This window comes from Hypanus sabinus, chromosome 2 (assembly GCF_030144855.1).
Source record: "Hypanus sabinus isolate sHypSab1 chromosome 2, sHypSab1.hap1, whole genome shotgun sequence".
Taxonomy (NCBI): Eukaryota; Metazoa; Chordata; class Chondrichthyes; order Myliobatiformes; family Dasyatidae; genus Hypanus; species Hypanus sabinus.
In genome coordinates, this window is record NC_082707.1 from 124,939,254 (window position 1) to 124,961,476 (window position 22,223).

General features: G+C 43.5%; 1 protein-coding gene across 4 annotated transcripts in view; it reads right to left on the minus strand.

Annotated features, from left to right (window-relative positions):
• The window catches only part of rgs6 (regulator of G protein signaling 6), a 568,741-nt gene that overhangs the window by 78,490 nt on the left and 468,028 nt on the right, over positions 1-22,223 (minus strand). For all 4 annotated transcript variants that reach the window (XM_059954274.1, XM_059954266.1, XM_059954262.1 and 1 more), the window contains 3 exons: positions 8,925-8,975; positions 3,450-3,556; positions 848-899 (listed from right to left, as the gene is read on the minus strand). In XM_059954274.1, the coding sequence (XP_059810257.1) occupies positions 848-899; positions 3,450-3,556; positions 8,925-8,975 (210 nt within the window). The remainder of the gene's footprint in view (positions 1-847; positions 900-3,449; positions 3,557-8,924; positions 8,976-22,223) is intronic.

The following is a 22,223-nucleotide window of genomic DNA, read 5'->3' on the forward strand; positions in this document are numbered from 1 at the left end:
TCCTCTCATTGGTGTTGTCTTTCATTGATTCTATTTTGGTTATTACCCTTTCATGGATTTATTGAGTATTACCACAATAAAATGAATCTGTGGTTGTATATGGTGACATATATATACTTTGATAATAAACTTACTTCGAATTTTGAACTTTAATCTTTCTCGTAACTTTCCACATGCCATTAATCCTACATCTCCCAGCCCGATTCTACCCCACAACTTCACACCAGAGGTAACTAACAGTGGAAAATTAAAGTAACAACCATTAACTTTAGCAAACCAATGCACCTGGAAGAAACACGGAGTCACAAATAAAACGTGTACATCACACACAGACTCCACCAGAGGTCAGTATTGAACCTAATCTTGGGAGCTATGCGGCAGCACCTCAATCAGTTGCACCATGGTCAACACACACGAAGGGGGAATACACAGTTGACTTTTAGGACCAACTTCATTGTGACAGGGAAGAATGGAGGCAGAAGTGGTAGGGGGAGGGGGGGAAGAAGTGCCAGCTAGCAAAGTCTATTGTTTATTCCCCTCCATAGGGGCTGCATGACTTGCTGATTTCCTTCTGCATTTTGTGCATGTTGCTTAAGATTTCTAGCATCTGCAAAATCTCTTGTGTTTATGATAAACTGCCCTACAGTGCTGCAACAAACAGACTTTCCCTTGTAATTCTCCAACAAAGCCCTTTTGCCTCCCTACTTGCACAAAACCAGCAGCAGCACTTCCTATCAACACGTGATGAAGTGATGAAGGGTTATTGACCTTCACTTCATTTTACTTTGCCTTGATGCTTCCTACAGGGCTCAGTGTTTATTATAAAAGGCATGAAGGATACACTTACCATAATCTGTGTTTTCTGGCTCCCAGCAGTTTGATGGCCAAAAATATGGAGCCTATAATGAAAATTTATTTGTTACTGCTCTGAAATCAACAATACCTAAGAGATCAAGACAGCCTAGTTACATGTTTGCTAATGGAATCAAGTTTAATGAATACTTGAAAATAACTTCAGTTTATTGTTGGTTTAGATGACCATTGACCTAACCTCACTATTCACAGTGAACACATACAAGGACATACACAATAGACATGATGACCTAATGCTCCAAGTCAATTTCCATCATCCAAACTGAAACTAAAGGTTTAAACTGCTAACCAGCAACATCATGAAAATCATTTTCTCCAATTTCTGGTAATTTTCCCCCTCCCCCCTTCCCTCTTCTATTCCCCACTCTGGCTCCCCTCTCACTTCGCCTTTTCTCCTTACCTGCCTATCACTTCCACCTGGTGCCCCTCCTTCTTCCCTTTCTCCCATGGTCCACTGTCCTCTCCTATCAGATTCCTTCTTCACCAGCCCTTTACCTTTCCCATCTATCATATCCCAGCTTCTTACTTCACCACCACCCCACCCACCTGGCTTCAACTATCACCTTCTAGCTTGCATTCCTTCCTCTTCCCCCAGTTTCTTATTCTTGCATCTTCCCCCTTTCTTTCCGGTCCTGATGAAGGATCTTGGCCTGCAACGTCTATTAGACTAAACTGCTTAATTGTTACTTTCTTTGCAGCTTAACAATTAATTACCTTCTTGCTTTGTATAGCTACTTAGATACATGTAACTGTTTAGTATGTCTCCTAGTAGCCACAGTATGTATATGCAACTGTACAGTGAGTCCCCTTGTGATTACTTTTGTATGATTCTGGAAGCTTCTCTTGGTATTGCATTGTTTGAATGGGAGCTATTTGATTGCTTGACTTTTAACTGTGAATTTGAATGGAATATTTCTCATCTGTGGGGTATAAAAAGGTCTGACCATGCAGTTTCACCATATATTCTTCTTCTCTCCCTTGCTTACGAGCCTCGGGCTCTATTACTGCCAGTTTCCAGTTTCCTATGTTCTGGCAGCACTTAATAAAGTGGTCATGAAGCAACAAGATTTATGTCTCTTTCCTGACTTCCGAAAGAACCTTGGATCAAAAACAGCAGAATCTAACATGTTGACTGTTTGTTCATTTCCATAGGTGCTGTCTGACCTGCCGAGTTCCTTCAATATTTTGTGTGCGTTGTTTTAGATTTCTAGCACTTTCAAAATCTCTGGTGTGTCATAGAACCATAGAACATTACAGCACATAAACAGGCCTTTTGGCCCTTCTTGGCTGTGCCGAACCATTTTTCTGCCTAGTCCCACTGACCCGCTCCTGGCCCATATCCCTCCATACACCTCTCATCCAGTCAGTCTATAATTCCATGAAATCTAGCACCATGTGTGAATTTTCAGTGCAATTCTTAGGGAATATTACCAACGAGCAAAGAGCAGTTTACTGCAATGCAACGTCGTAGATCAATATTCATTGTGTAAAGCTGAGAAGCTGATGAATGCAATTTCTGTTAAATGCATATTTTATGGTGATTTTTTTTTTACTTTGATGTCTTGGTTCAATGATTCCAGTCACTGCTTAGAATAACTGTAATTCAATCATCTGGAGGGAAGGGAAATATGTTTTTTTTACCTTTAGCATACAGAGTTTGCAATGTTCTGCTACTTGCAACCCTTTCTTTGCTTTAATAGCTTCAGGCACATAAATCCTGGAAAATGCCATGTCCCAGTGTCAGCACCAGTGTGCACTCAGGCCGAGAGCGTGCTGAGCCAATGTCCTTTCCAAAGTCCATGTTGTCATGAGGAAATCCCCATCCACATCCAAACCCTAGCTCCAACCTAATACCTTTCCCACAGCCCTCACCCTATTGCCATTTTGTGAAAGAGGACTTCACCGAAAAGGAAGTGCTGTCAGTCAAACTGAGAAAAGGAACCAAGTTCTTATAAATTGTTCTCTTTCTCTCTCTATGGATGATGTCCAATTTGCCAATATTCTTTTCTTTTTATTCTAGATGTTAATTTCCCTAAAGGACCAATAGATTTTTAGATACCGAAATGAATTAAGCAACATGGGGTTGGTGCTGGCAAGTGGAGCTGCACTAAAATGTCAGATCTTACTGAATGCTTTAGCAGGTCTCTTACTCCTTCTACTTCTTATGTTCTCACGCACAAAAGTTGGTGTGAGAACCTATAGGCAATCAGTTTTCAAAACTTTCAAAATCCATTCATTCTTGGAGGTTTCAGATATGATCCTAGCTTTGAATTTGATTGACTGAATCTCACTACGGATAGGAGCTCAAACTGCTCCTCCCAATAACTGTGAAGCCAATGGAAAGAAAACTCTGAGACTTGCCTCCAAATCGGCCAAGGGCAGATTGAAGAGGATAGGTCAGATATAGGATAAGCCACTTCTCTGCTGTCTTGGTGATTTCTTCTCCAAGTTAAGGTGGGAGAACAGGAAGTTTGGTGTCACAGTATTTAAATAAGTATTGAAAAGTGAGTTGGCCCACGTAAAGTACCTGAGGTAGCAAGATCTCTGATTCCAAAGTAAGAGACACGGTTGCTCACCTGAAACCTGTAAAACGTCCCATCATCTTTCAGTGTCAGAACGTGATCAGAGATGGGAAAGAGGTATCCTTGAGCTGCAATGAGGCTCCCTAAATGTATTGCTTCACCTGCGAACAAGGAAACCGGAAATACATCTTGAATCCCATTGCTACTGACACCGATTTCATTTATGCAGTCTTCCTCCTGAGCTCTCTTCTGCACTCCATGGCATCATAACCCACTGCAATACTTACTTATTCAACAAGGTACATTTTGGTTATTGCCCATCATCAATACAGTTCCATAGTTTCTGCTGGTTTTCAGATTGATACTCTACATGAAAATATATGACTAGAAATTAAACTGCATAGCACCGTTTATTTCAGTTTTATATGATTGAAACTATACCATTTTTATATGAATCAGATAATGAATATCTTTGGTTTGGATAAGCATTTACCACCATTGGACATGAGCCGCCTTTGTCTGTCAATATGAGTTCCACGTCAGGGGTGCATAAAATGATGTCACTCCCACCGCACTCTTCCCTGTTGGACACTCTGGATTATGTCTGGCACAGGGTATGACTAGGAGACTGGCCAGGCATGTTCTTTGCCTAACTTGCATTGTTACTTTTAATTTCCCATAAACAACATATTTCTTTGCCTGATTTTGTCCAGAAATGCATGGATACAGTAGTGCGCAAAAGTCTTAAGCACATATATATAAAAACCAGGGTGCCTAAGACTTTTGCACAGTACTGTAGTAATTTTGTGCATTGCACTATACTGCTGTCACACAAAAAAATTCATGACATACATGAGTGATGATAAGCCTGAGTCTGGCTTGCCCACAGAAGGCAAAGAGTGGTTGTAGACGGGTCATATTCTGCATGGAGATCGGTCACCAGTGATCTGGGATCTGTTCCAAGACCCCTTCTCTTCATGATTTTTTAAAATGACCTGGATGAGGAAGTGGAGGGATGGGTTAGTAAATTTGTAAAGGTTGGGGGTGTTATGGATAGTGTGGAGGGCTGTCAGCCATGGATAGGATGCAAAACTGGGCTGCAAAGTGGCAGATGGAGTTCAACCCAGATAAGTGTGAAGTGGTTCATTTTGGTAGGTCAAATATGATGGCAGAATATAGCATTAATGGTAAGACTGTTGGCAGTGTGGAGGATCAGAGGGATCTTCGGGTTTGAGTCCATAGGATGCTCAAAGCAGCTGCGCAAGTTGACTCTGTGGTTAAGAAGGCGTATGGTGTACTGGCCTTCATCAATCGTGGAATTGAATTTAGGAGCCGAGGGGTAATGTTGCAACTATATAGGACCCTGGCAGACCCCAATTGGAGTACTGTGCTCAGTTCTGGTTGCCTCACTACAGGAAGGATGTGGAAGCCATAGAAAGGGTGCAGAGATTTACAAGGATGTTGCCTGGATTGGGGAGCATGCCTTATGAGAATAGGTGAGTGAATTCAGCCTTTTCTCCTTGGAGCGACGGAGGATGAGAGGTGACGTGATAGAAGTGTACAAGATAATGAGAGGTATCGATCGTGTGGATAGACAGAGGCATTTTTCCAGGGCTGAAATGGCTGCCACAAGAGGACACAGGTTTAAGGTGCTGGGGAGTTGGTACAGAGGAGATGTCAGGGGTATGTTTTTTACTCAGAGAGTGGTTAGTGCATGGAATGGGCTGCCGGCAATAGTGGTGAAGGTGGATACAATAGGGTCCTTCAAGAGGCTTTTAGATAGGTACATAGAGCTTAGTAAAATAGAGGGCTATAGATAAGCCTAGTAATTTCTGAGGTAGGGACATTTTGGCTGTAGGTTTTCTATGTTTCTATGATATGGATCTCTACTGTAGACAGAGTGGGCAGGGACAGATGGATCACGGTTGGGAAAACGGGAAGGGAGAGGGGTGGAAGTGGGAAGCACTGGAGAGACATTTTGCAATGATTAATAAACCAAACATTTGGAATTAAATTACCTTACTTAGTGTCGCAGGACTGGTTGTGGCTGTACCTGTGCCACCCCATGCTCATGGCACTCCTTCTCTGCCACCCATCCCAGAACACTTCCACTGCACTCCACCCTCACCCTCACAACATAATTTGTTCCCACCAGATTTACAAACCTGCTCCCCATTCCATGTTGACAAACACAGTACTGTGCAAAAGTCTTAGATACCCGACCTATATATATATACCTAAGCTTCCACATTTACTTTCACTTTCCAGGACGTCTGGTGTATCATCGGTGCTGGCCATGTTATATTGTCAGTATCTACAACATTCTGTGCCCATCTAAGTTGTATGTCTGGGAGATATAATCCAATGAACACATAAAAAAACAGCATATTTTTCAAACCAGTCACCAAATTAAAGATTTTCCCCACTCCCTTCACCCTACCACCTTCCCCTGATGAAAACTTCCAATGGATGGAATTAATTTGGCTTTTAGAGCTACTGTGTGAATGAAAGTCTAAGTAAAACCTTCACTGTAAATCAGTCAGTGAAATCACCAGTTCATCACGAGTTCCACCATGACAAAGCAGATGACAATGCACCATAAGGTGCAAGTATTACAAGCCTGACTCATGAAAGGCTGCCACTTGTTGATGGTTGTCTGTTGCCTCCCAGTTCTGATTAGACATCTGCTTTGCAACCATCACTTTCTTATTCAGCAAAAATACATTTCAAAGGCATCTGCTCAATTTTCCATTTTTTAACAATTCGAAACCTTGTCAAACACCATTAAAATATCAAAGTATATGATAATAGCATTTCTCAAGGCTGGCCTCTCAGTGGCTTTGAAAACCTGGTAAAATACTGTTTTCAGGCTTCCTGTTAGCAACCAGCAGTTGACCAGCCAATAAAAACATAGCTTAAGGATAGAAACCCTTCAGCTCCCATCTCCTTTGTCTATTTGTATTATGTATGAGTTTTGAACTCATTATTTTCAGGGCTGTCAGTGGAAGAAAATGGAATAATTTTCCCACGACCAAGCATAACTCAACCAGATAAAACATGGTAGGGTGCTAAGTTATGTCTGCCTCAGCTGAAAGGGGCAGTGGCAGTTTCAGAAAGGCACATTCTAATGCTCTACAGCATTCTCATATCACACACCTGTGCAGTCACTACATGACATTGTTCATTGGGTGCCCAGTTAAAATCAGTAATTTCATCCAGGCCCCATAGTTGGGTATCTGAATGCAGAGAACTTACATCCTTCTACATAGATCTCGTACAGGCAGCTGCCAAGTACATCAATATTTCATTCCAAATCCATTTGAAAACAAGTCCCAAAAGTGAAGGATATGTGTTGAGGGCAAGATTTACAAATTCAATACAGAATGAAAATAGTATAGCCATCAATGTAAACTGCAAAAAGGCTACTGTATTTTTTTTTTTACAATTTGTAGGAAATTAAAGATTAAAGGTGACTTAATATACCCATTTATAATTATCAGAGAGATTGATGGGTATGCAGAAAGATTTTTTTTTCTCATTTGGTTGGATACTATGACAACTGTGCTGCTCCAAAGTGCGCTATGTGTGGTCTTGCTTACCCTCGGAAAATTAGGCTCTATAATCAGTCAACCTATAGCCAGGGAAGCGATGACCCCCTCCTGTTAGACTGTTTGTGGTAGCTTATTTTTAGTCTTTCTACTTCTCTCCTAATAATTATATCTGTAAATGCCACTGTGACACTGCAATTTCGGGATTAATAAAGTATCTATCTATAAGCCCCAATTAGCTGCCATTGTTAAGCAAAAACAATAGGTAGTTTAGAGTAACTGTTTCACTGGTTGAAAGTTTAATGTGGGAGACTGTACAGTGTATGAAGATAACGAGGTACAGAAGGGTATGTTGGTGATGTTAAATGGAATGCAGGCAGGAGGCTTGCGTAGAGCAATAGCAATGGCATAGAACATCTCCTGTGTTGTAAGTACTCTGCAGTACCATGCATCCTGGACCTTTTGAAACACCCAGCATATTTGCAGCTATGTAAGTTGTTGTTTGTATTTACATGGAGCATGGGAAGAGGATGTTGTCTTTAATCTGTTTAATGGCATTTCTGAAATGATGGAAACTGCAAACACATATGAACAAGAAGCAACCATTCAGCCTTCAATAGTGTTACATCACTTAGCTGGATCATGGTTGACCTACAAATCAGCTCCAATTAACCCATCTTCGCTTCCCATCTCTCTATACCCTTACTATGTTAAGTCTATCTCTTACTTGCAATATTGTTAATTGATCCAAGCTTTTAAGTAAGAGAATCCATTTTATGTCACTTTTTTAAAGAGGAAAAAAACCTACTCACTTCACTCTTAAATGAGCTGGCTCTAATGTTAATATTTAATCTTTTGTTCTGAGCTCTTGCACGAAAGGAAAGACTTCCAGTGCATTAATACCTTTATCATTTTAAACATCTTGATTAGGACATGCCTCAAATGTCAGAGCTCACAGAAGTTCACACACAATCAGTTTATTAAATATATAATACTTGCATTTACCTTTCAACTTTCTCAAAGCATTTTACACCCAAGGAAGTATTTTCTGATTTGCATTCAACGGAACCCTTCAATCTCTGGTATCACTCAGCACTTCAAAAGCATTAGTGTAATGTTCCAGCATTCATTGAGTGATAGAAAAACAACACGAAAACAGGCTTCTCAGCTCACTAAAGTTCATGCTAACAATTTATGCACACCAATTCTATATTAATCCCATTTTCTTTTATCCTCCCCACATTCTCCGCTAAGGTTCTACTATTCACCTAGAGGTAACTTACAATGGCCAGCTAGACTACAACCTGCATGGTGGTTGTTTGTGGTGGTGGTGGGGCAACCGGAGCATCTGAGGGAAGCCCATGTGGTACATGGAAGAATGTGAAAGCTCCATATTAAGCAGCATCTGAGGTTAGGATTGAACTCAGGTCTCTGGCACTGTGAGGCTTCTCAATTCTGACCAGTTTTAACATAAGAAGGACACTGTTCCATTGAGCAAGGTTGAAAAGAAGGAATTCTGATGAAGGAACTTTGACTGAAATTTTAATTCTGGTTCTTTTACTGTTCTTTTTTTGCAGGTAAATAGCTTTCAATTCACTGACCTTTCAAATACTTCAGCTGCTCCAAACTTAATCTCCCTTTAAATATCTCCAGTATCTTAAGCAACTATTGTATTAATAGTGAGAGCTCCAGGATCAAACTTCATTTTTTTAGTGAAATAGGTTTTCTCACACCTTATTGCTGCAAGTATTTTTAAAAGCCCCTTTGTTGTTAAGTGACATTTTCTCAGAAATCTATCTATGATTCATTTGGCTGACCCAGCTCCTCTTTATAAAACCACTCAAGCCTGTACTCTTCAATCATATCTGAGGTAGTGGCAAGTCACGTATTTAATTTGCTTGGTAAAAGTATTTTGCAAGGTAACCAGCAATTGTGAATTCAGATCTTTGTCTTTACAAGTTGCATAATTAAACTTCCTTACCAGGGTCTTCAATGCTCAAGCTCTTCATCAGCCACTGTACGATGTCTGCACCTAAAATGTAAAGGTGTTGGAAATGAATTGTTGCACTGGGATCCCAAGGCAAGTGCATTGTCATTATCAGGTTCCTCTGTGAGTTTTGAAAGAAATTATATTTTACAATGAGGTTAAGAATAGACAAAGTTTCAGAGGTCCCACAACACCAATCCAGGAAGAGCTATTACCCTACAACCATCAGGGTCCTGAACCGACCTGGATAACTTCAGTCTCAAAACTGATTTTACACCCTACAGTCACACTTTCAAGGAGTCTTTACAACTTGTGTTCTCAGTATGATTTTTGTCTTTAGACAGTGTGTCTTCTTTTGCACACTAGCTGTTTGTCAATCTTGATTGTTTTATGTATAGTTTTTCTTAAATTCTATTGTATTTCCAGTCAAGGCCGGCAAGAAAATGAATCTCAAGGTAAGTACATGTTCGGCACAGCGTTGTGCGTTGAAAGGGCTGTATTGTGCGGTTATTTTTCTATGTTTCTATGTAGTATATAGTAACATATAAATACTCTGATAATAAATTTACTTTGAACACAGAACTTTGAACTTATAATGAAGGTCAATAGCAGAAAGCCAGGATTCAGATTAAGGATCTCGCGCTTGCCCACTCTATCAATCTGCCACCAGACTGCATTGGAAAACTCCCAATTTGTGAAAAGCTATCCTTGTAGAGTACAGATGTTTAATTAGAACTGAATGTTTGTGGTGATAGGGACATGCTCTGTTTCTCCTCCTGAGGGTGCAGTAGAATTGTGGTCAAATACAAGCAACAAGGTTTGGAATTAGGTTTTGTTCCCTGAAGGATGATCAGGATGCTGATCCAATGCACTGCAGAGAGCAGTGATAATATAAGACCACAGACAGTAAGACATAGGACAGAATTAGGCCATTCAGACCACCAACTCTGCTCCAGCATTCCACAACTGCTGATTTACTGTTCCTCTCAACTCCACTATCTTACCTTTTCCCCATAACATTTGAAGCCCTTACTAATCAAGAACTTATCAATTTCTGCTTTAAATATACCCAATGACTTGGCCTTCACAGACGTCTGTGGCGATGAATTGCAGAGATTCACTACTCACAGGCTAAAGAAATTTCTCCTCATCTCTGTTCCAAAGGGACATCTTCTATTCTGAGGTGTGTCCTCTGGTCCTAGACTCCATTTTCAGAAACATTCTCTCCACATCAACTCTAGGCCTTTCAATATTTGATAGGTTTCAATGAGATCCTCCCCCTCACTTTATTCTACTAAACTCGAGTGAGTACAGGCCCAGAGCCATCAAATACTCCTCATATGTTAGCCCTTTCATTCCTGAAATTATTATTATTATTATTAAATTATTATTATTATCTCCTCTGCACCCTCTCCAATGCCAGCAAGTCCAAAACTGCTCACAATACTCCAATTACAGTCTAATTAATGCCTTATAAAGTCTCAACACTATATCCTTGCTTTTACATTCTAATCCTCTTACAATAAATGCTAACATTACATTGGCCACTGACTCAACCTGCAATTTAATCTTTAGTGAATCCTGCATGAGGACTCTCAAGTCCCTTTGCACCTCTGATTTCTTAATGTTCTCCACATTTTGAAAACAGTCTATGCTTTTATTTCTTCTACCAAAGTGCATGACCATACATTTCCCTGCACTGTATGCTACTTTATTTTACAGGTATTACATTACTTTACAGGTATGCTACCTGCTACTTTATTGACCCTTCTCCAAATCTGTTCAAGCCCTTCTGCAGACTCCCTGCTTCCTTAATACTGCCTGCCCTTCCATCTATCTTTTTATTATCCACAAACTTGACCATAAAACCTTCAATCCTATCATCCAGATCATTGACATATAATATGAAAAGAAGTGGTCCTAATACAGACTGTGGAATACCACTAGTCACTGGCAGCCAATCAGAAAAAAAAACCCTTTATTCCCATGCTTTGCCAACTGCCAGTCTGCCAATGTTCTGTCCTTGGACTCTTATCTTGTAAAGCAGCCTCATGTGTGGTGCTGTGTCAAAAGCCTTCTGAAAATTCAAGTACACAATATCCACTGATTCACCTTTGTCTAGCCTGCTTGTTATTTCCTCAAAGAATTCCATAAAATTTGTCTGGCAAGATTTTCCTTTAAGGAAAGCATGCCATCTTAATCCTTAATCCTGAGAACTGTGTCCTGTGGTTACTGGATTTAATGGCAGAACAAATAAGTTCTTTCTGCTTCCCTCTCCAGGCCTCTCAATTTTATATGCTAATTTAAATGCACTAAATGAAGCAATCAAGAGCACAAGGGTATAAGAACTGGAAGCAAGAATAGGTAATGTGTCCTATACTGCCATACACTAACATCACACTCGATCATCTACTTCAGGCCATCTTCCTTCCTAAGTTCCTTTTCTTTTTATTTTTCTGTTATCTAGAGATCCATTATCATCTGTTTTAAGTGAACTCCATGACTGAAACTTTTGTCTTCTCTGTGAAAAATATTATCCTCACTTTTCCCTCTCAAATGTCAGGATGAATGCCATCACTTCTCCTAAGGGTTCCTTTACCTTAAGCTCCCTAACGAAATCTGGGTCACTGCATACTGTAACTCCCAATGGAGTTTACTGCCTGTAAAAGGCTGGTGATGGCAGTTAGTCAGGACTTTAAAGAGTGAATTATATAAGCAATTGAATTAAAATAATTTGCTGTCCAAGAGAAATGGACCCATTTCCAAGAAATCCAAGATTTCTTACATTAATCTAAATTGGTGCAGCATAGACCTGGTAGCCAGGGGCCCTGTTTCAATTCATTCACTCCCTTTCACTCTCCCACTCCCTTCCTATATATATCCCCACAATTGTTCTCACCCCATACAACTATCCAGTATTTTTCTCTATAAACAGAATGTGGATACACTGAAAGTGATAATTGCAAAAAAAACATCAGTGCATTTAGCATTGTTATCCTTTTAACCCAGAATATACACACTCAGTCTCCAACTCGTGTTCATTATGTTAAATCTGACTGATAACAGCACAGGCCAAACCAGCCACTGAGTTCCCAGAAATAGACTTAAACATTTACAATGGATGGATATCATCATCAACCACTCCCAATCATTATTCCATAACTTCACCACAGCAATCACTAACCTGCACTTCCAGTTATTACTCATAACACTTGAAACATGGTTGCATTTCTAATACTTCAATTTTGAACAAATAAAATAATTCCAAATGTCATCTAGTGTGCAAGCTGCTGGGAATCAGTTGATTGATTCATCAAATTCATTACTTGTCAGTACCAGATTCAAATTCTTTATGTTCAGTTATATTTTAATTTTCCCAATTTTCTGGACAGCTTGATTTATTTCAGCATTATATGCACCAATGGAGAGGAAATAATTAACTGCTTTAATGACATTTAAACACCATGCACAATTAATTCTTGTATTAAATGTAGAAGAACAATCAAGTGTTTTAATAGCATGGTGATAATGCTGGGTACTGGAGCCTGGCTCAGATATACACTTCAGTTACGCAAGGGAAAAGAGGCTTACTTCTACATATGGAGTCAGAGGTTCAAACTTGGCACTGAAGTAGACTCTTCATGTACACACCCGATGATTCAATTTCCTGTTCTCCATTCATGCCCATTAACTCACCCAAGTTTTGACCAATCGCCTGCACAGCTACAGCAATTTACACTGGTAAACTAATCTTCTGATCTACCAGACGTGGGAGTAAACAGGAATACCCATAGAAAATGAGCACTGTGTGGGGAAGACACTGCAAACTTCTCACAGACAACACCAGAGGTAAGGATCAAACCCAGTACACTGGAGCTCTGAAGCAGCAGCTCTTCTGGCTGCATCACTCTCCTGTCTTAACATAAACTAAGCAACTTTAGCATGGACAATCAGGAGCTGAAATGTCCACATTATACACACTTTTTAATAATAATAGTAAGTAATTGATCCCGAGTGGGAAATTATTTTGTTACAACAGCAACATTTAAAAACACAATTAGCAATAATAATAAATAATAAAGTACAGAATAATATACACAATAATTTACCAGTGCACAATAATAATGTACAAAATAATAAAACTGAGCCTATCGTACTGTGATGTGTGTTCTCCCGCCACACAGAGATGAACTGTTGTATTTGCTTATTGCATTTGGTAGGAAAGATTTTCTGTAATGATCCTGTGACAGCGGAGCTGAATGAGTCTATTCGAAAGGGTGCTCTGCTCCTTATTCAGTAGGTGATGGAGAGGATTGTCCACAATGGATAGTTTAGTGACCTCCTCTCCACCATTAACTCAAAAGAGACCGGGTTGTAGCCAAGGATGGATCCAGCCTTCTTGATGGGTTTATTTAATCTTTTTGCATCACTCAGCACTGATACTGCTCCCCCAACATAAAGTCATAAAGAAGACCACCCTCGCTACATCAGACAGGTAAAAGATCTCAAACATCCCACTGCACACATTGTAGGGTCTCAGCTTCCTTAGAAAATAGGGTCTGCTTATCCCCTTCTTGTAAACAGCCTTGGTGTTGGTTTTCCTGTCAAGCCTGTTGTCAAGGTAAACATCCAAGTATTTATACTCCTCCACCACCGTAGCGTCTTCTCCCAGAATATATACAGGACTCATTACAGTCCTCTTCCTCTTAAAATCAATCACCATCTCCCTGGTTTTGGCCACATTCAGGAGCAGATGATTCCTCCCACACCACTCCACAAACTTGTCCACCTGTCCTCTGTACTCTGACTCCTGCCCAGCTCTGATACACCTACCCACCGCAGAGTCATCAGGGTCTATCTGTCAGGTAGTCAGTAATCCAGCAGATAGTGGATTCCTCTACGCCCATCCTTTGCAGCTTCGCACTCAGAAGAAGTGGCTGGATTGTATTGAAGGCATTAGAGAAATCTAAAAAATGTGATTCTCACAATGCCACGAGCATCATCCAGGTGGGACTGAGCTCTCTGCAAGAGGTAGATGATGACATCATCCATTCCCACATGAGGTTGATAGGCAAACTGTAGAGGGTCCAATGAAGATCTCACCTGCAGTCCAGGGTATGTTGGGACCAGCCTCTCCAGCACCTTCATCACATGAGATCTGAGGGCAATTGGTCTGTGAGTTTTGTAAGTTTGTAAATTCAAATGGAGTTGCTTTCGTGGGTACAGGAACCAAGCAGGAAGTCTTCCACAGCACCAGTATCTTTTCCTGACTCAGAGTCAGATTGTAAAGGTGTTGCAAAATACCCAACAGATGGCTTGCACAGGCCTTCAGTACCCTGGGGCTGATACCATCTGGTCCAGTACCCTTGCCTTGATGTAGTCTCTCCAGCTGTCTCTTAACCAGACCTACAGTCACTGTCACTGTCCCCATGGAGGCAGGATAATCCAAAGTTGGGGGTTTTGGAACACAAGCACTCACCAGAGGGGACGGAGGGGTGGAGGGAGAAGGCTTCAGGGGTAAGGAAGGGTGTGTGGCTTGAGCAAGGAGAAGGCAGAAGGAACAACATGTGGTCCTGTGCTGAACCTGTTGAAAAACAAGTTCAATTTATTATCCCTCTCCAGGCAGCCCTTGATCTTCCTTTCCCTAATCTTGAAGCTTCATGCCCGACCACAAGTCCCTTATGTTACTCTGCTGGAGCTTGTACTCCAACTTCCTCTTGTAGGATTCTTTGCACTCCCTCAACTCCCTCAGTTCACTCTGTACTCACCTCAGTACTTGTCTGTCTCCAGGCCTGAAGGCTTTCTTCTTCATACTCAAAACTTCTTTCAGGTCGAGCTTGTTGGGGAAGCTGCAAGATGGTGTTAGAATTTGATATAGTCTATGATACAGTCATCTTGTTAATGTCTTCCTGTGTGGCTCACATAACACATCTCAGTCCGTCCTCTCAAAGCACTCCTACAGTGCCTCATAAACATTCTGAATTCACCTCCTTACAGTCCTTGTTGACACAGGCTGCCACTGAACAAGAGGCTCATACCTGGGTGCTAGCAGGACCGGGTTGTGATCAGATCTGCCAAGTGGAGGAAGGGCAGTGGCACTGTATGCGTCCTTTACATTGGCATACAGAAGGTCCAGTGTCCTATTGTCCAGTGTAGGGCAGCTGACACACTGATGAAAAGTTGGTGCTGTTGCCTCGAGAGAAACATGATTAAAAGCCCCAATATCAGCCACAAAAGCATTGGGATATTGAGTTTGTATTCTAGCGATGGTCAGAAGAATAGCAATGCATGCTGCATTCACGTCAGCCAATGGCTAAATGCAAACAACTAAAATAGCTATTGAGAATTCCTGAGACAAATGATATGGTTGTATCCCAATGGCTAAAAGCTCAATGTCCAGCTACATAAATGTTCCTTTACAGTAGCATGTCTGGGATTACACCACCTCTCATTCAAAAACGCTGCAATCCCTCCTCCTTTCCTCTCAATGTAACATCTCTGTCCAATCTATGGATTAGTGAATCATATCCCAACTATTCTCCAGGTAAAAGAGGTTCTTTTGAATTTCTTACTGGATTTATATATCATTGTGTCAAATAACATGTAAATAGACTCTCTGGTCCAACCCATCCAGTCTGGCTGCGTCACCCAGTGAGTTAATCCCATCCACCTGCTTTTGGCCCATCATCCTCTAAACCTCTCTGACCATTAACATAGCTAGATAGTGTTTAAATGTTGCTGTTACTCTCGCTTTGGCTAGCGGTTTAATATAGGGGGTGATAACCTCCGGCCCGGCCAAACTTAAGAAATCTCTTTTGGGTGGATGCTGTGCAATGTGTCCCCTGTTACAAATCAGTACCTTGAAATAACAAACGGTACACAATAAGCGATTAAATGATTAAGCTTTATAATTCTTACTTTGACTATATGGTTAGTAAAGAAATGAAAAAAAAGAGAAAAAAAGGGCCCAATCTTATAACGACAAGCGGTTTGTCGTGCAATGTTGGAGCTCACTGGTAAGTCGGTTGTCCACCATTGACCTCCTCTGATTGTCGCTGCCCTTCAGATGCTCGCTCCAAGTCCACCCTGTCCAGCGGTCTACCAACTCTCTTCATTCGATTGTCTTCTCTCCTCATCTCTCCCCGGCAAAAGACTGCGAAAAATCTCCTTCCAGTTCCACAAGACAGAGCAACGATCTCTGATTGGCTAACATGCATACCACAGTCCTGTTATCTCCAGCCATAACCCAAACATTGCTGCTACAGAGAAACCACTATCTCAGCAGTGAACATTACAGAGAAGCCATTACATTAGCAGTGATTCCTTACAACGCATTAAATTGCTAATGTGCCCACCTCAGCCACTGGGCCTTTCATCTAAGAAAAGATGCACTGGCATTGGAGAGGGTGCAAAGGAGGTTCACTAGGATGATTCCTGGAATAAAAGGGTTATCATATGAGGAACGTTTGATGGCTCTGGGTCTGTACACAGTGGAATTCAGAAGGATGAGGGGGATCCCATTGAAACCTTTTGAATGTTGAAAGGCCAAGACAGAATAGACATGGAAAGGATGTTTCCTGTGGTGGGGGAGTCTAGGACAAGAGGGCATAGACTCAGGCTAGAGGGGTGCCCTTTCAAAATAGAGATGCAGGGAAATTTCTTTAGCCAAAGGGTGGTGAATTTGTAGAATTTGTTACAACATACAGCCACGGAGGCCAGTTTGTTGGGCGTATTTAAGGCAAAAATTGATAGGTTCTTGATTGGACATGGCATCAAAGGTTACGGGGAGAAGTCTGGGAACTGGGGTTGAGGAGGAGATAGAAAAAGAATTGAATGCCGGAGCCAGATGGCCCAATTCTGCTCCTATGTCTTACAGTCTATGGTCTAGATAATATTGTGGTGAGTATTTGATCCATTATGGCACATGAGTATGCCCCTTAAACTCAGTAAGTGTTTTTATTGTGATAAACACAAAAACAGACTGGGTGCTATGGCCCAGGATGAGTGAACCCACTCAGTCATATACAGACTGGTGATCACATACCCCAGACGGTCAGGGTGACCCACAAACACACAACCCCAGCTAAAAGATAACAATAAATGAACTTGAACTTCCCACCATAATCCCACAAAAGCATTTTAGCACCAGCACGATAAAGAGGAATGGTCATTAGAGTTGTGGGGAGCGGGCTGTCAACCTCACTCCCCCCACCCGTCCTCAGCTTCCCCAGAGTCCATAACAAAGTCCAAATGTCCTAGTGGTGGCTGACGCTGCTGCCTGGGACGCTGGGTGTTTTCTGAAACCCCCTCCAGGCTCTGTTTGGGCACCTGGAGTGTTACTTCCTTCCCTCAGCCTCGCTGGGTCGGCGATGGCCATGAGCCGATACGGTGCCAGCCGGTCCCAGCCTCCCGCCACTCAGGCAACCGCACCCATTGTACCACATTGGAGAGGTGGTCAAACACTCCTGGCTCCTTCTGGTGGCTTCCCAGCTTGGGGGATAGTCCCCTCTTCCGGCGGGTGGGGGGGGGAGGCAGTGGACCCATACTGGGGCCCCCTCCATGTACTGCTGCACTGCTGACCTAGACTCTTCTGGGACGTGCAAGCATCACAGCAGCTCTGCATCCTTCCTGCAGCCATGCCAGTAGAAGCGTTCACACAGCTTGCCCAGCGTCTTCGCAACCCCAAAATGGCCGGCCCCCACCAGCCCATGCATATATACATACCTCTCTCTCTCTCTCTCTCTCTCCCCCCCACCACCCGCTATATCCATCCGATAGGATGCTGATAGTTCCTTTCAGTCAGTTACTGGGGTTTGATACGTGCGTACTGGAGTCGCTGTACAGGCTGATCCTTGATAGGTACTGCTTGTCACGTATTTGGCAGGTGAGGCCTGAAGGGGCAGCAGGGGCAGAAGCTCTGTTGTGACGCTTCCTGTGCCTTTCCTCTGTTGCCTCTATGAGCTTGTCCTCAGCAGCGTCCACACCTTTTCTGATGGCGTCCCTTCACTGTGAGTGAACTTGAGCCAGATTCTCCCATGTTGATGGGGCAATGTCAGCTTTCTTGAGGCTCCTGTGCAGAACATCCTTGTACTGTAGTCACTGGCCTCCTCGTTTTCGGGTACCACTGGACAGTTGGCCGTACAGGATGTCCTTGGGCAGTCTTCTGTCTGGCGTTCTGACAACATGTCCTGCCCAGTGCAGTTGGGCTGACATCACCAAGGTGAAACTGCTGGCAGTCCGGCTCGCGAGAGGACTCGGTATTGGAGACCTTGTCTCACCAGGTGAGCTTCCTCAGAGAACGTAAGTGACGCTGCTGCAGTTGGTCAAGCTGGCATAAGTGACTCTGATATGGGCACCACGTCTCACATCCGTATAGCAAGGCTGATAAGACAATGGCCCTGTATACCTTGCACTTGATGGCCAACCTGATGTTCTGTGACCAAACTCGACCAAAGGCAAAGCAGGCTTTTCTGGTTCTTGACTCAATCTCCACAACCAGAGAAGTTGAGGATGTTATTATGCTGCCCAGGTAGCAAAACTTGTTGACAGCATTGAGACGAGTGTTGGTTCTTTGTAGCTTGAGCCAGGAGCCGGATGGTACAAAACTCTTTTTCAGGCTGATTGTCAGTCTGAGGCTTTTGGCTGCACTGGCAAAGCGACTGGTGATCTCCTTTAGGACAGCAATGTACGCGGAGCACCTGGTGAACCACCAGCTGCAGGAGATGTCCGTCACCATCGGACAACTGCCTCTGGCAGAATAGCAACCTGGTCCCCACTAAGAGTACAGGGCTTTGGTCTCTCAATCTAGGGCAGAGAACTTTGTCCTCTCTGGCTGCTGTCCACCCTCAGCCAGGCCCAAATGTGATCACTCACCTGCTCTCAGCGCATCTGCTGGTGGTCAATGGTGGGGAGGTCTACCTCGTGGCCAGCTGTCACCATCGCTTGCCCCTGGCTCCGCTGTGTTGCATTGGGCTGCTACGGGTGTGCTGCGCTGCCGCGGGCGCTGTCACTGCCTCACCAGGGAGCCACGGCTTCAGCACGGAGGTAGAGTGCTGCCCCTGGCACATCTACACGGGTCCCCCTGCAGAACAGCGGGGGTGATATAGGAATCCCGGATGTCAGCTGGCCATGCCTCATACTCCACTGCGTTTTTTCCCCACTGCAATGCAATCCACCCCTTTCTTCTCGGCACCACAGTCGCCAGAGACCGCGGCCAGCTAGACTGGCTTTGTTGTCCACCTAGACGAAGATGGCTGGTCCACATTGGGGAGGATACCCAGATGGATGAAAGTGATGGTTGATCCCATGCCAACCAACTCACGGTACCTGACCCCCTCCACCACGCTGTCCGCATACAAGCCTTGCCCTTCACTCCAACGGCCCACCCAGGCAAGCGACAAGGGAGGGTTTCTGCTGGAGGTCTTGGCGTTGTCCGAAGGCTGTGCTGTGACATGGCGCTGGTGCGGGGCAGTTCCAGGCACATGGCCTGTCTCGTCACAGCTGTAGCAGAGATCGTTCTGTGGCCTCCGGCGGGGTTGGTGTGGTGCTGGTTGGGCCTGTCTCACAAGCTCCACCTTGGCAGTTCCCTCCTCTGCCTCAGTGACACAAACCCGGGTTTGTGGCATGTGGGGCAATGCTGGAATGCCTTGGGAGGGGGCTAAAGTTGCTTCTGCTGTCTCTACCTTGGCCAGCGATGATGGTGATATCAGGTGAATGTGCTGCTGAATACACTCTGGGATCAGCGACTTTATAACGGAGGGCAGTCTCTTCCTGGGCCTCGGGAGGGAACTGAGGGTAGTCATGCCGAGCACAGTGGTGGCCATCTGCTGCAAATGCCCCCAGGCTTTCTCCCACACTATCCGGTTCTTCCCTCGTTACTTCCTCCAATGGCCTCTGCTCAAAATGCTGCTCCAGTGCTGTTACGAGGGCCTGTAGTCACACTGTTCGGCTGGCATTAGGTTGAGGAGGGGCCACAGGGCATCCCCCCTCCAGAGCCAGGGCAAGGTGCACCACCGTCTCAGCGGGGCTCCACCCACCGTGCCATGCGGCAAGCTTGACTTCCCCTAGGTAAGGCGCCTGGCAGCTGGAGGCATGAATGCTGAGGTTCGGTGGTCTTCCTCTTGCTTTGGCATCCTGGGATCCCCGGTGCGGATCGCGAGGGAGACGGGTGATGGGCACCACCATGTCCCCTGGGTCGAGAAGCCTAGGTATGCTTGCTCTGTCAGAGCTTCCTAGGAAGGCACGTTGCTCGGTTCCCAGGTCCTCCCTCCGGGTCTCACCTTCGTGAGCCTGGCCTGGGAGCGAGGGGGAAAGCATATTGCTCAGTCCCTTGACTTATTCCCTGAGCTTTAAGGCGCTCTATCGATGTCATAGCTCTTCAATCTCGCTGTCAATTTCTAATCCCACTCCTGACACCACTGTGGCAAGCATTCTGTCCATGATGACTCATTAAACTCAACAACACAAAAACTGATAAACACAAAAAGAGATCGGACGTTGTGACCCGGGGATTGAACTCAGTCAGCCACATACAGACTGGGGAGGTGGTGATCACACACCCCAGTTACAGTCAGGGTGACCCACAAACACACATGCCAATAACTGTATAACCCAAGCTAAAATGTAACAAAGAATGAGCTTGAAATTCCCACCATAATCCCACAAAAGCATTTTAACACAAGAACAATAAATAGCATCAGTCATAAGAAATGTAGGGCACACTGTCAACCACATCCCCCCCCCCCATCACAATATGGAACGTCATTAGGATGAGTACAAAGAGAAGATGGATACCACTTGGTTTTGGTCAGGAGTGGATGCTAAATCTCATATGACCGGAGGAGGTCTGAAAAGAAGAAGGGCAGAGGAGGGGGCAAAATTGGAATTGTGAGAAACAGAATACAGCAGTCAATGCAAACCTGAAAAAAAGGGGATTGCTGGGAATGCCCAAAAGTACAGGCACCATCAATGAGGAGAGGAAAAATCGAAATTCAGTAGAGCTGGTAAGAGCTTGAAAAGTAAGACCTGCAGATGTTTGAAATCAGAAAGAAAATCCCACTTACATAGGCGATATCTCTGATACCTTTTGTACTCATGATCCCAATGATTTTAATTCCACTATGCTCTTCCAGTCTCTCTACACCCCTAGCCCAGGACAGAATGGCCTGAGGGCCCTTCATATGAGATCAAGTCAGCCACTTCTACCTCTATCCTCTTTCAGTTGCTGTAGATGGCTCATTCTTACATTGACCAATTCTGCTTAATTTCAATTATTTTCTCCAGACCAAAGTTATAATAACGGGAACTGGTATGTGCCAAGTTTTACCAGTCTGTCTGAGACATGTGAAACAATTGTTTCAGCCCAGCTCAGTGCCTCTCCGTTACCTCTTTTCAAGGACATTGATAAATATATTGGAATTATTTGGGAAGTTTTGTCACCTTTCCTGTGATTTATCTCTAACTCTCCCCTTCCTTTTCTTGACTTCTCCACATTTGACTCAAGGTTTAAGTTGGCAATTAAAGACAATTAAAGCCCACGGATTCCTACAGTAGTCTTGACTACACCCCCCACTATCCTGCTTCCTGTATGGACTCCATTCCATTTTCCCTAATCATTTGGCTTCGCTGCATCTGTTCTGATGATTAAGCTTCCCATTCAGTCCTTCTGAAATGTCTTCCTTTGTACATAACTCTGAATACCTCTCTACGATAGATGACATTTAAGCATTCCTGTTACATTTTCTTTCCTCTCCACACCTGGAGGATATTCAAAGCATCTTCTTTTCAATCAGGTCTGTGGTGACGCTGTTGTGCCTCACAGTTTCATTGTGGTTTTGCCTTTCTCAATCTTCGTCTATTTACACCTTCAGACAGATTAGTTGCCCTTTATACGACTACAGCACCCTCTCCAATCGATCTCCACCATGCATTCACTTTATTCTCTCCTCACAATGATGGAATACACAGAGGTCAAGTATACATTTACCTAGAGAAAAACAGAATAAGTGCCAAATATCAATGATGTGAAACGTTCATTATTTTTCCTCCACTAGCACACCTGAACCCATCAAGCACTTTCTGCATCACTGCCACATTTTGTTGTTGCTCATGTTTCATTATCCTGTCCACTTTCTTCCCATTTGGCATATTATTAAACATCCAGATTGATTAACTGTCTCCTTGCACCCACATCTTGGCTCAATGTTCAGTGTGAAAATCAGGCAAATCTGAGTTTCCCTTTTGCTGGCAGTATATGGTAAATGCCAGGAACCATCTCAGAGACCTAACAAATTG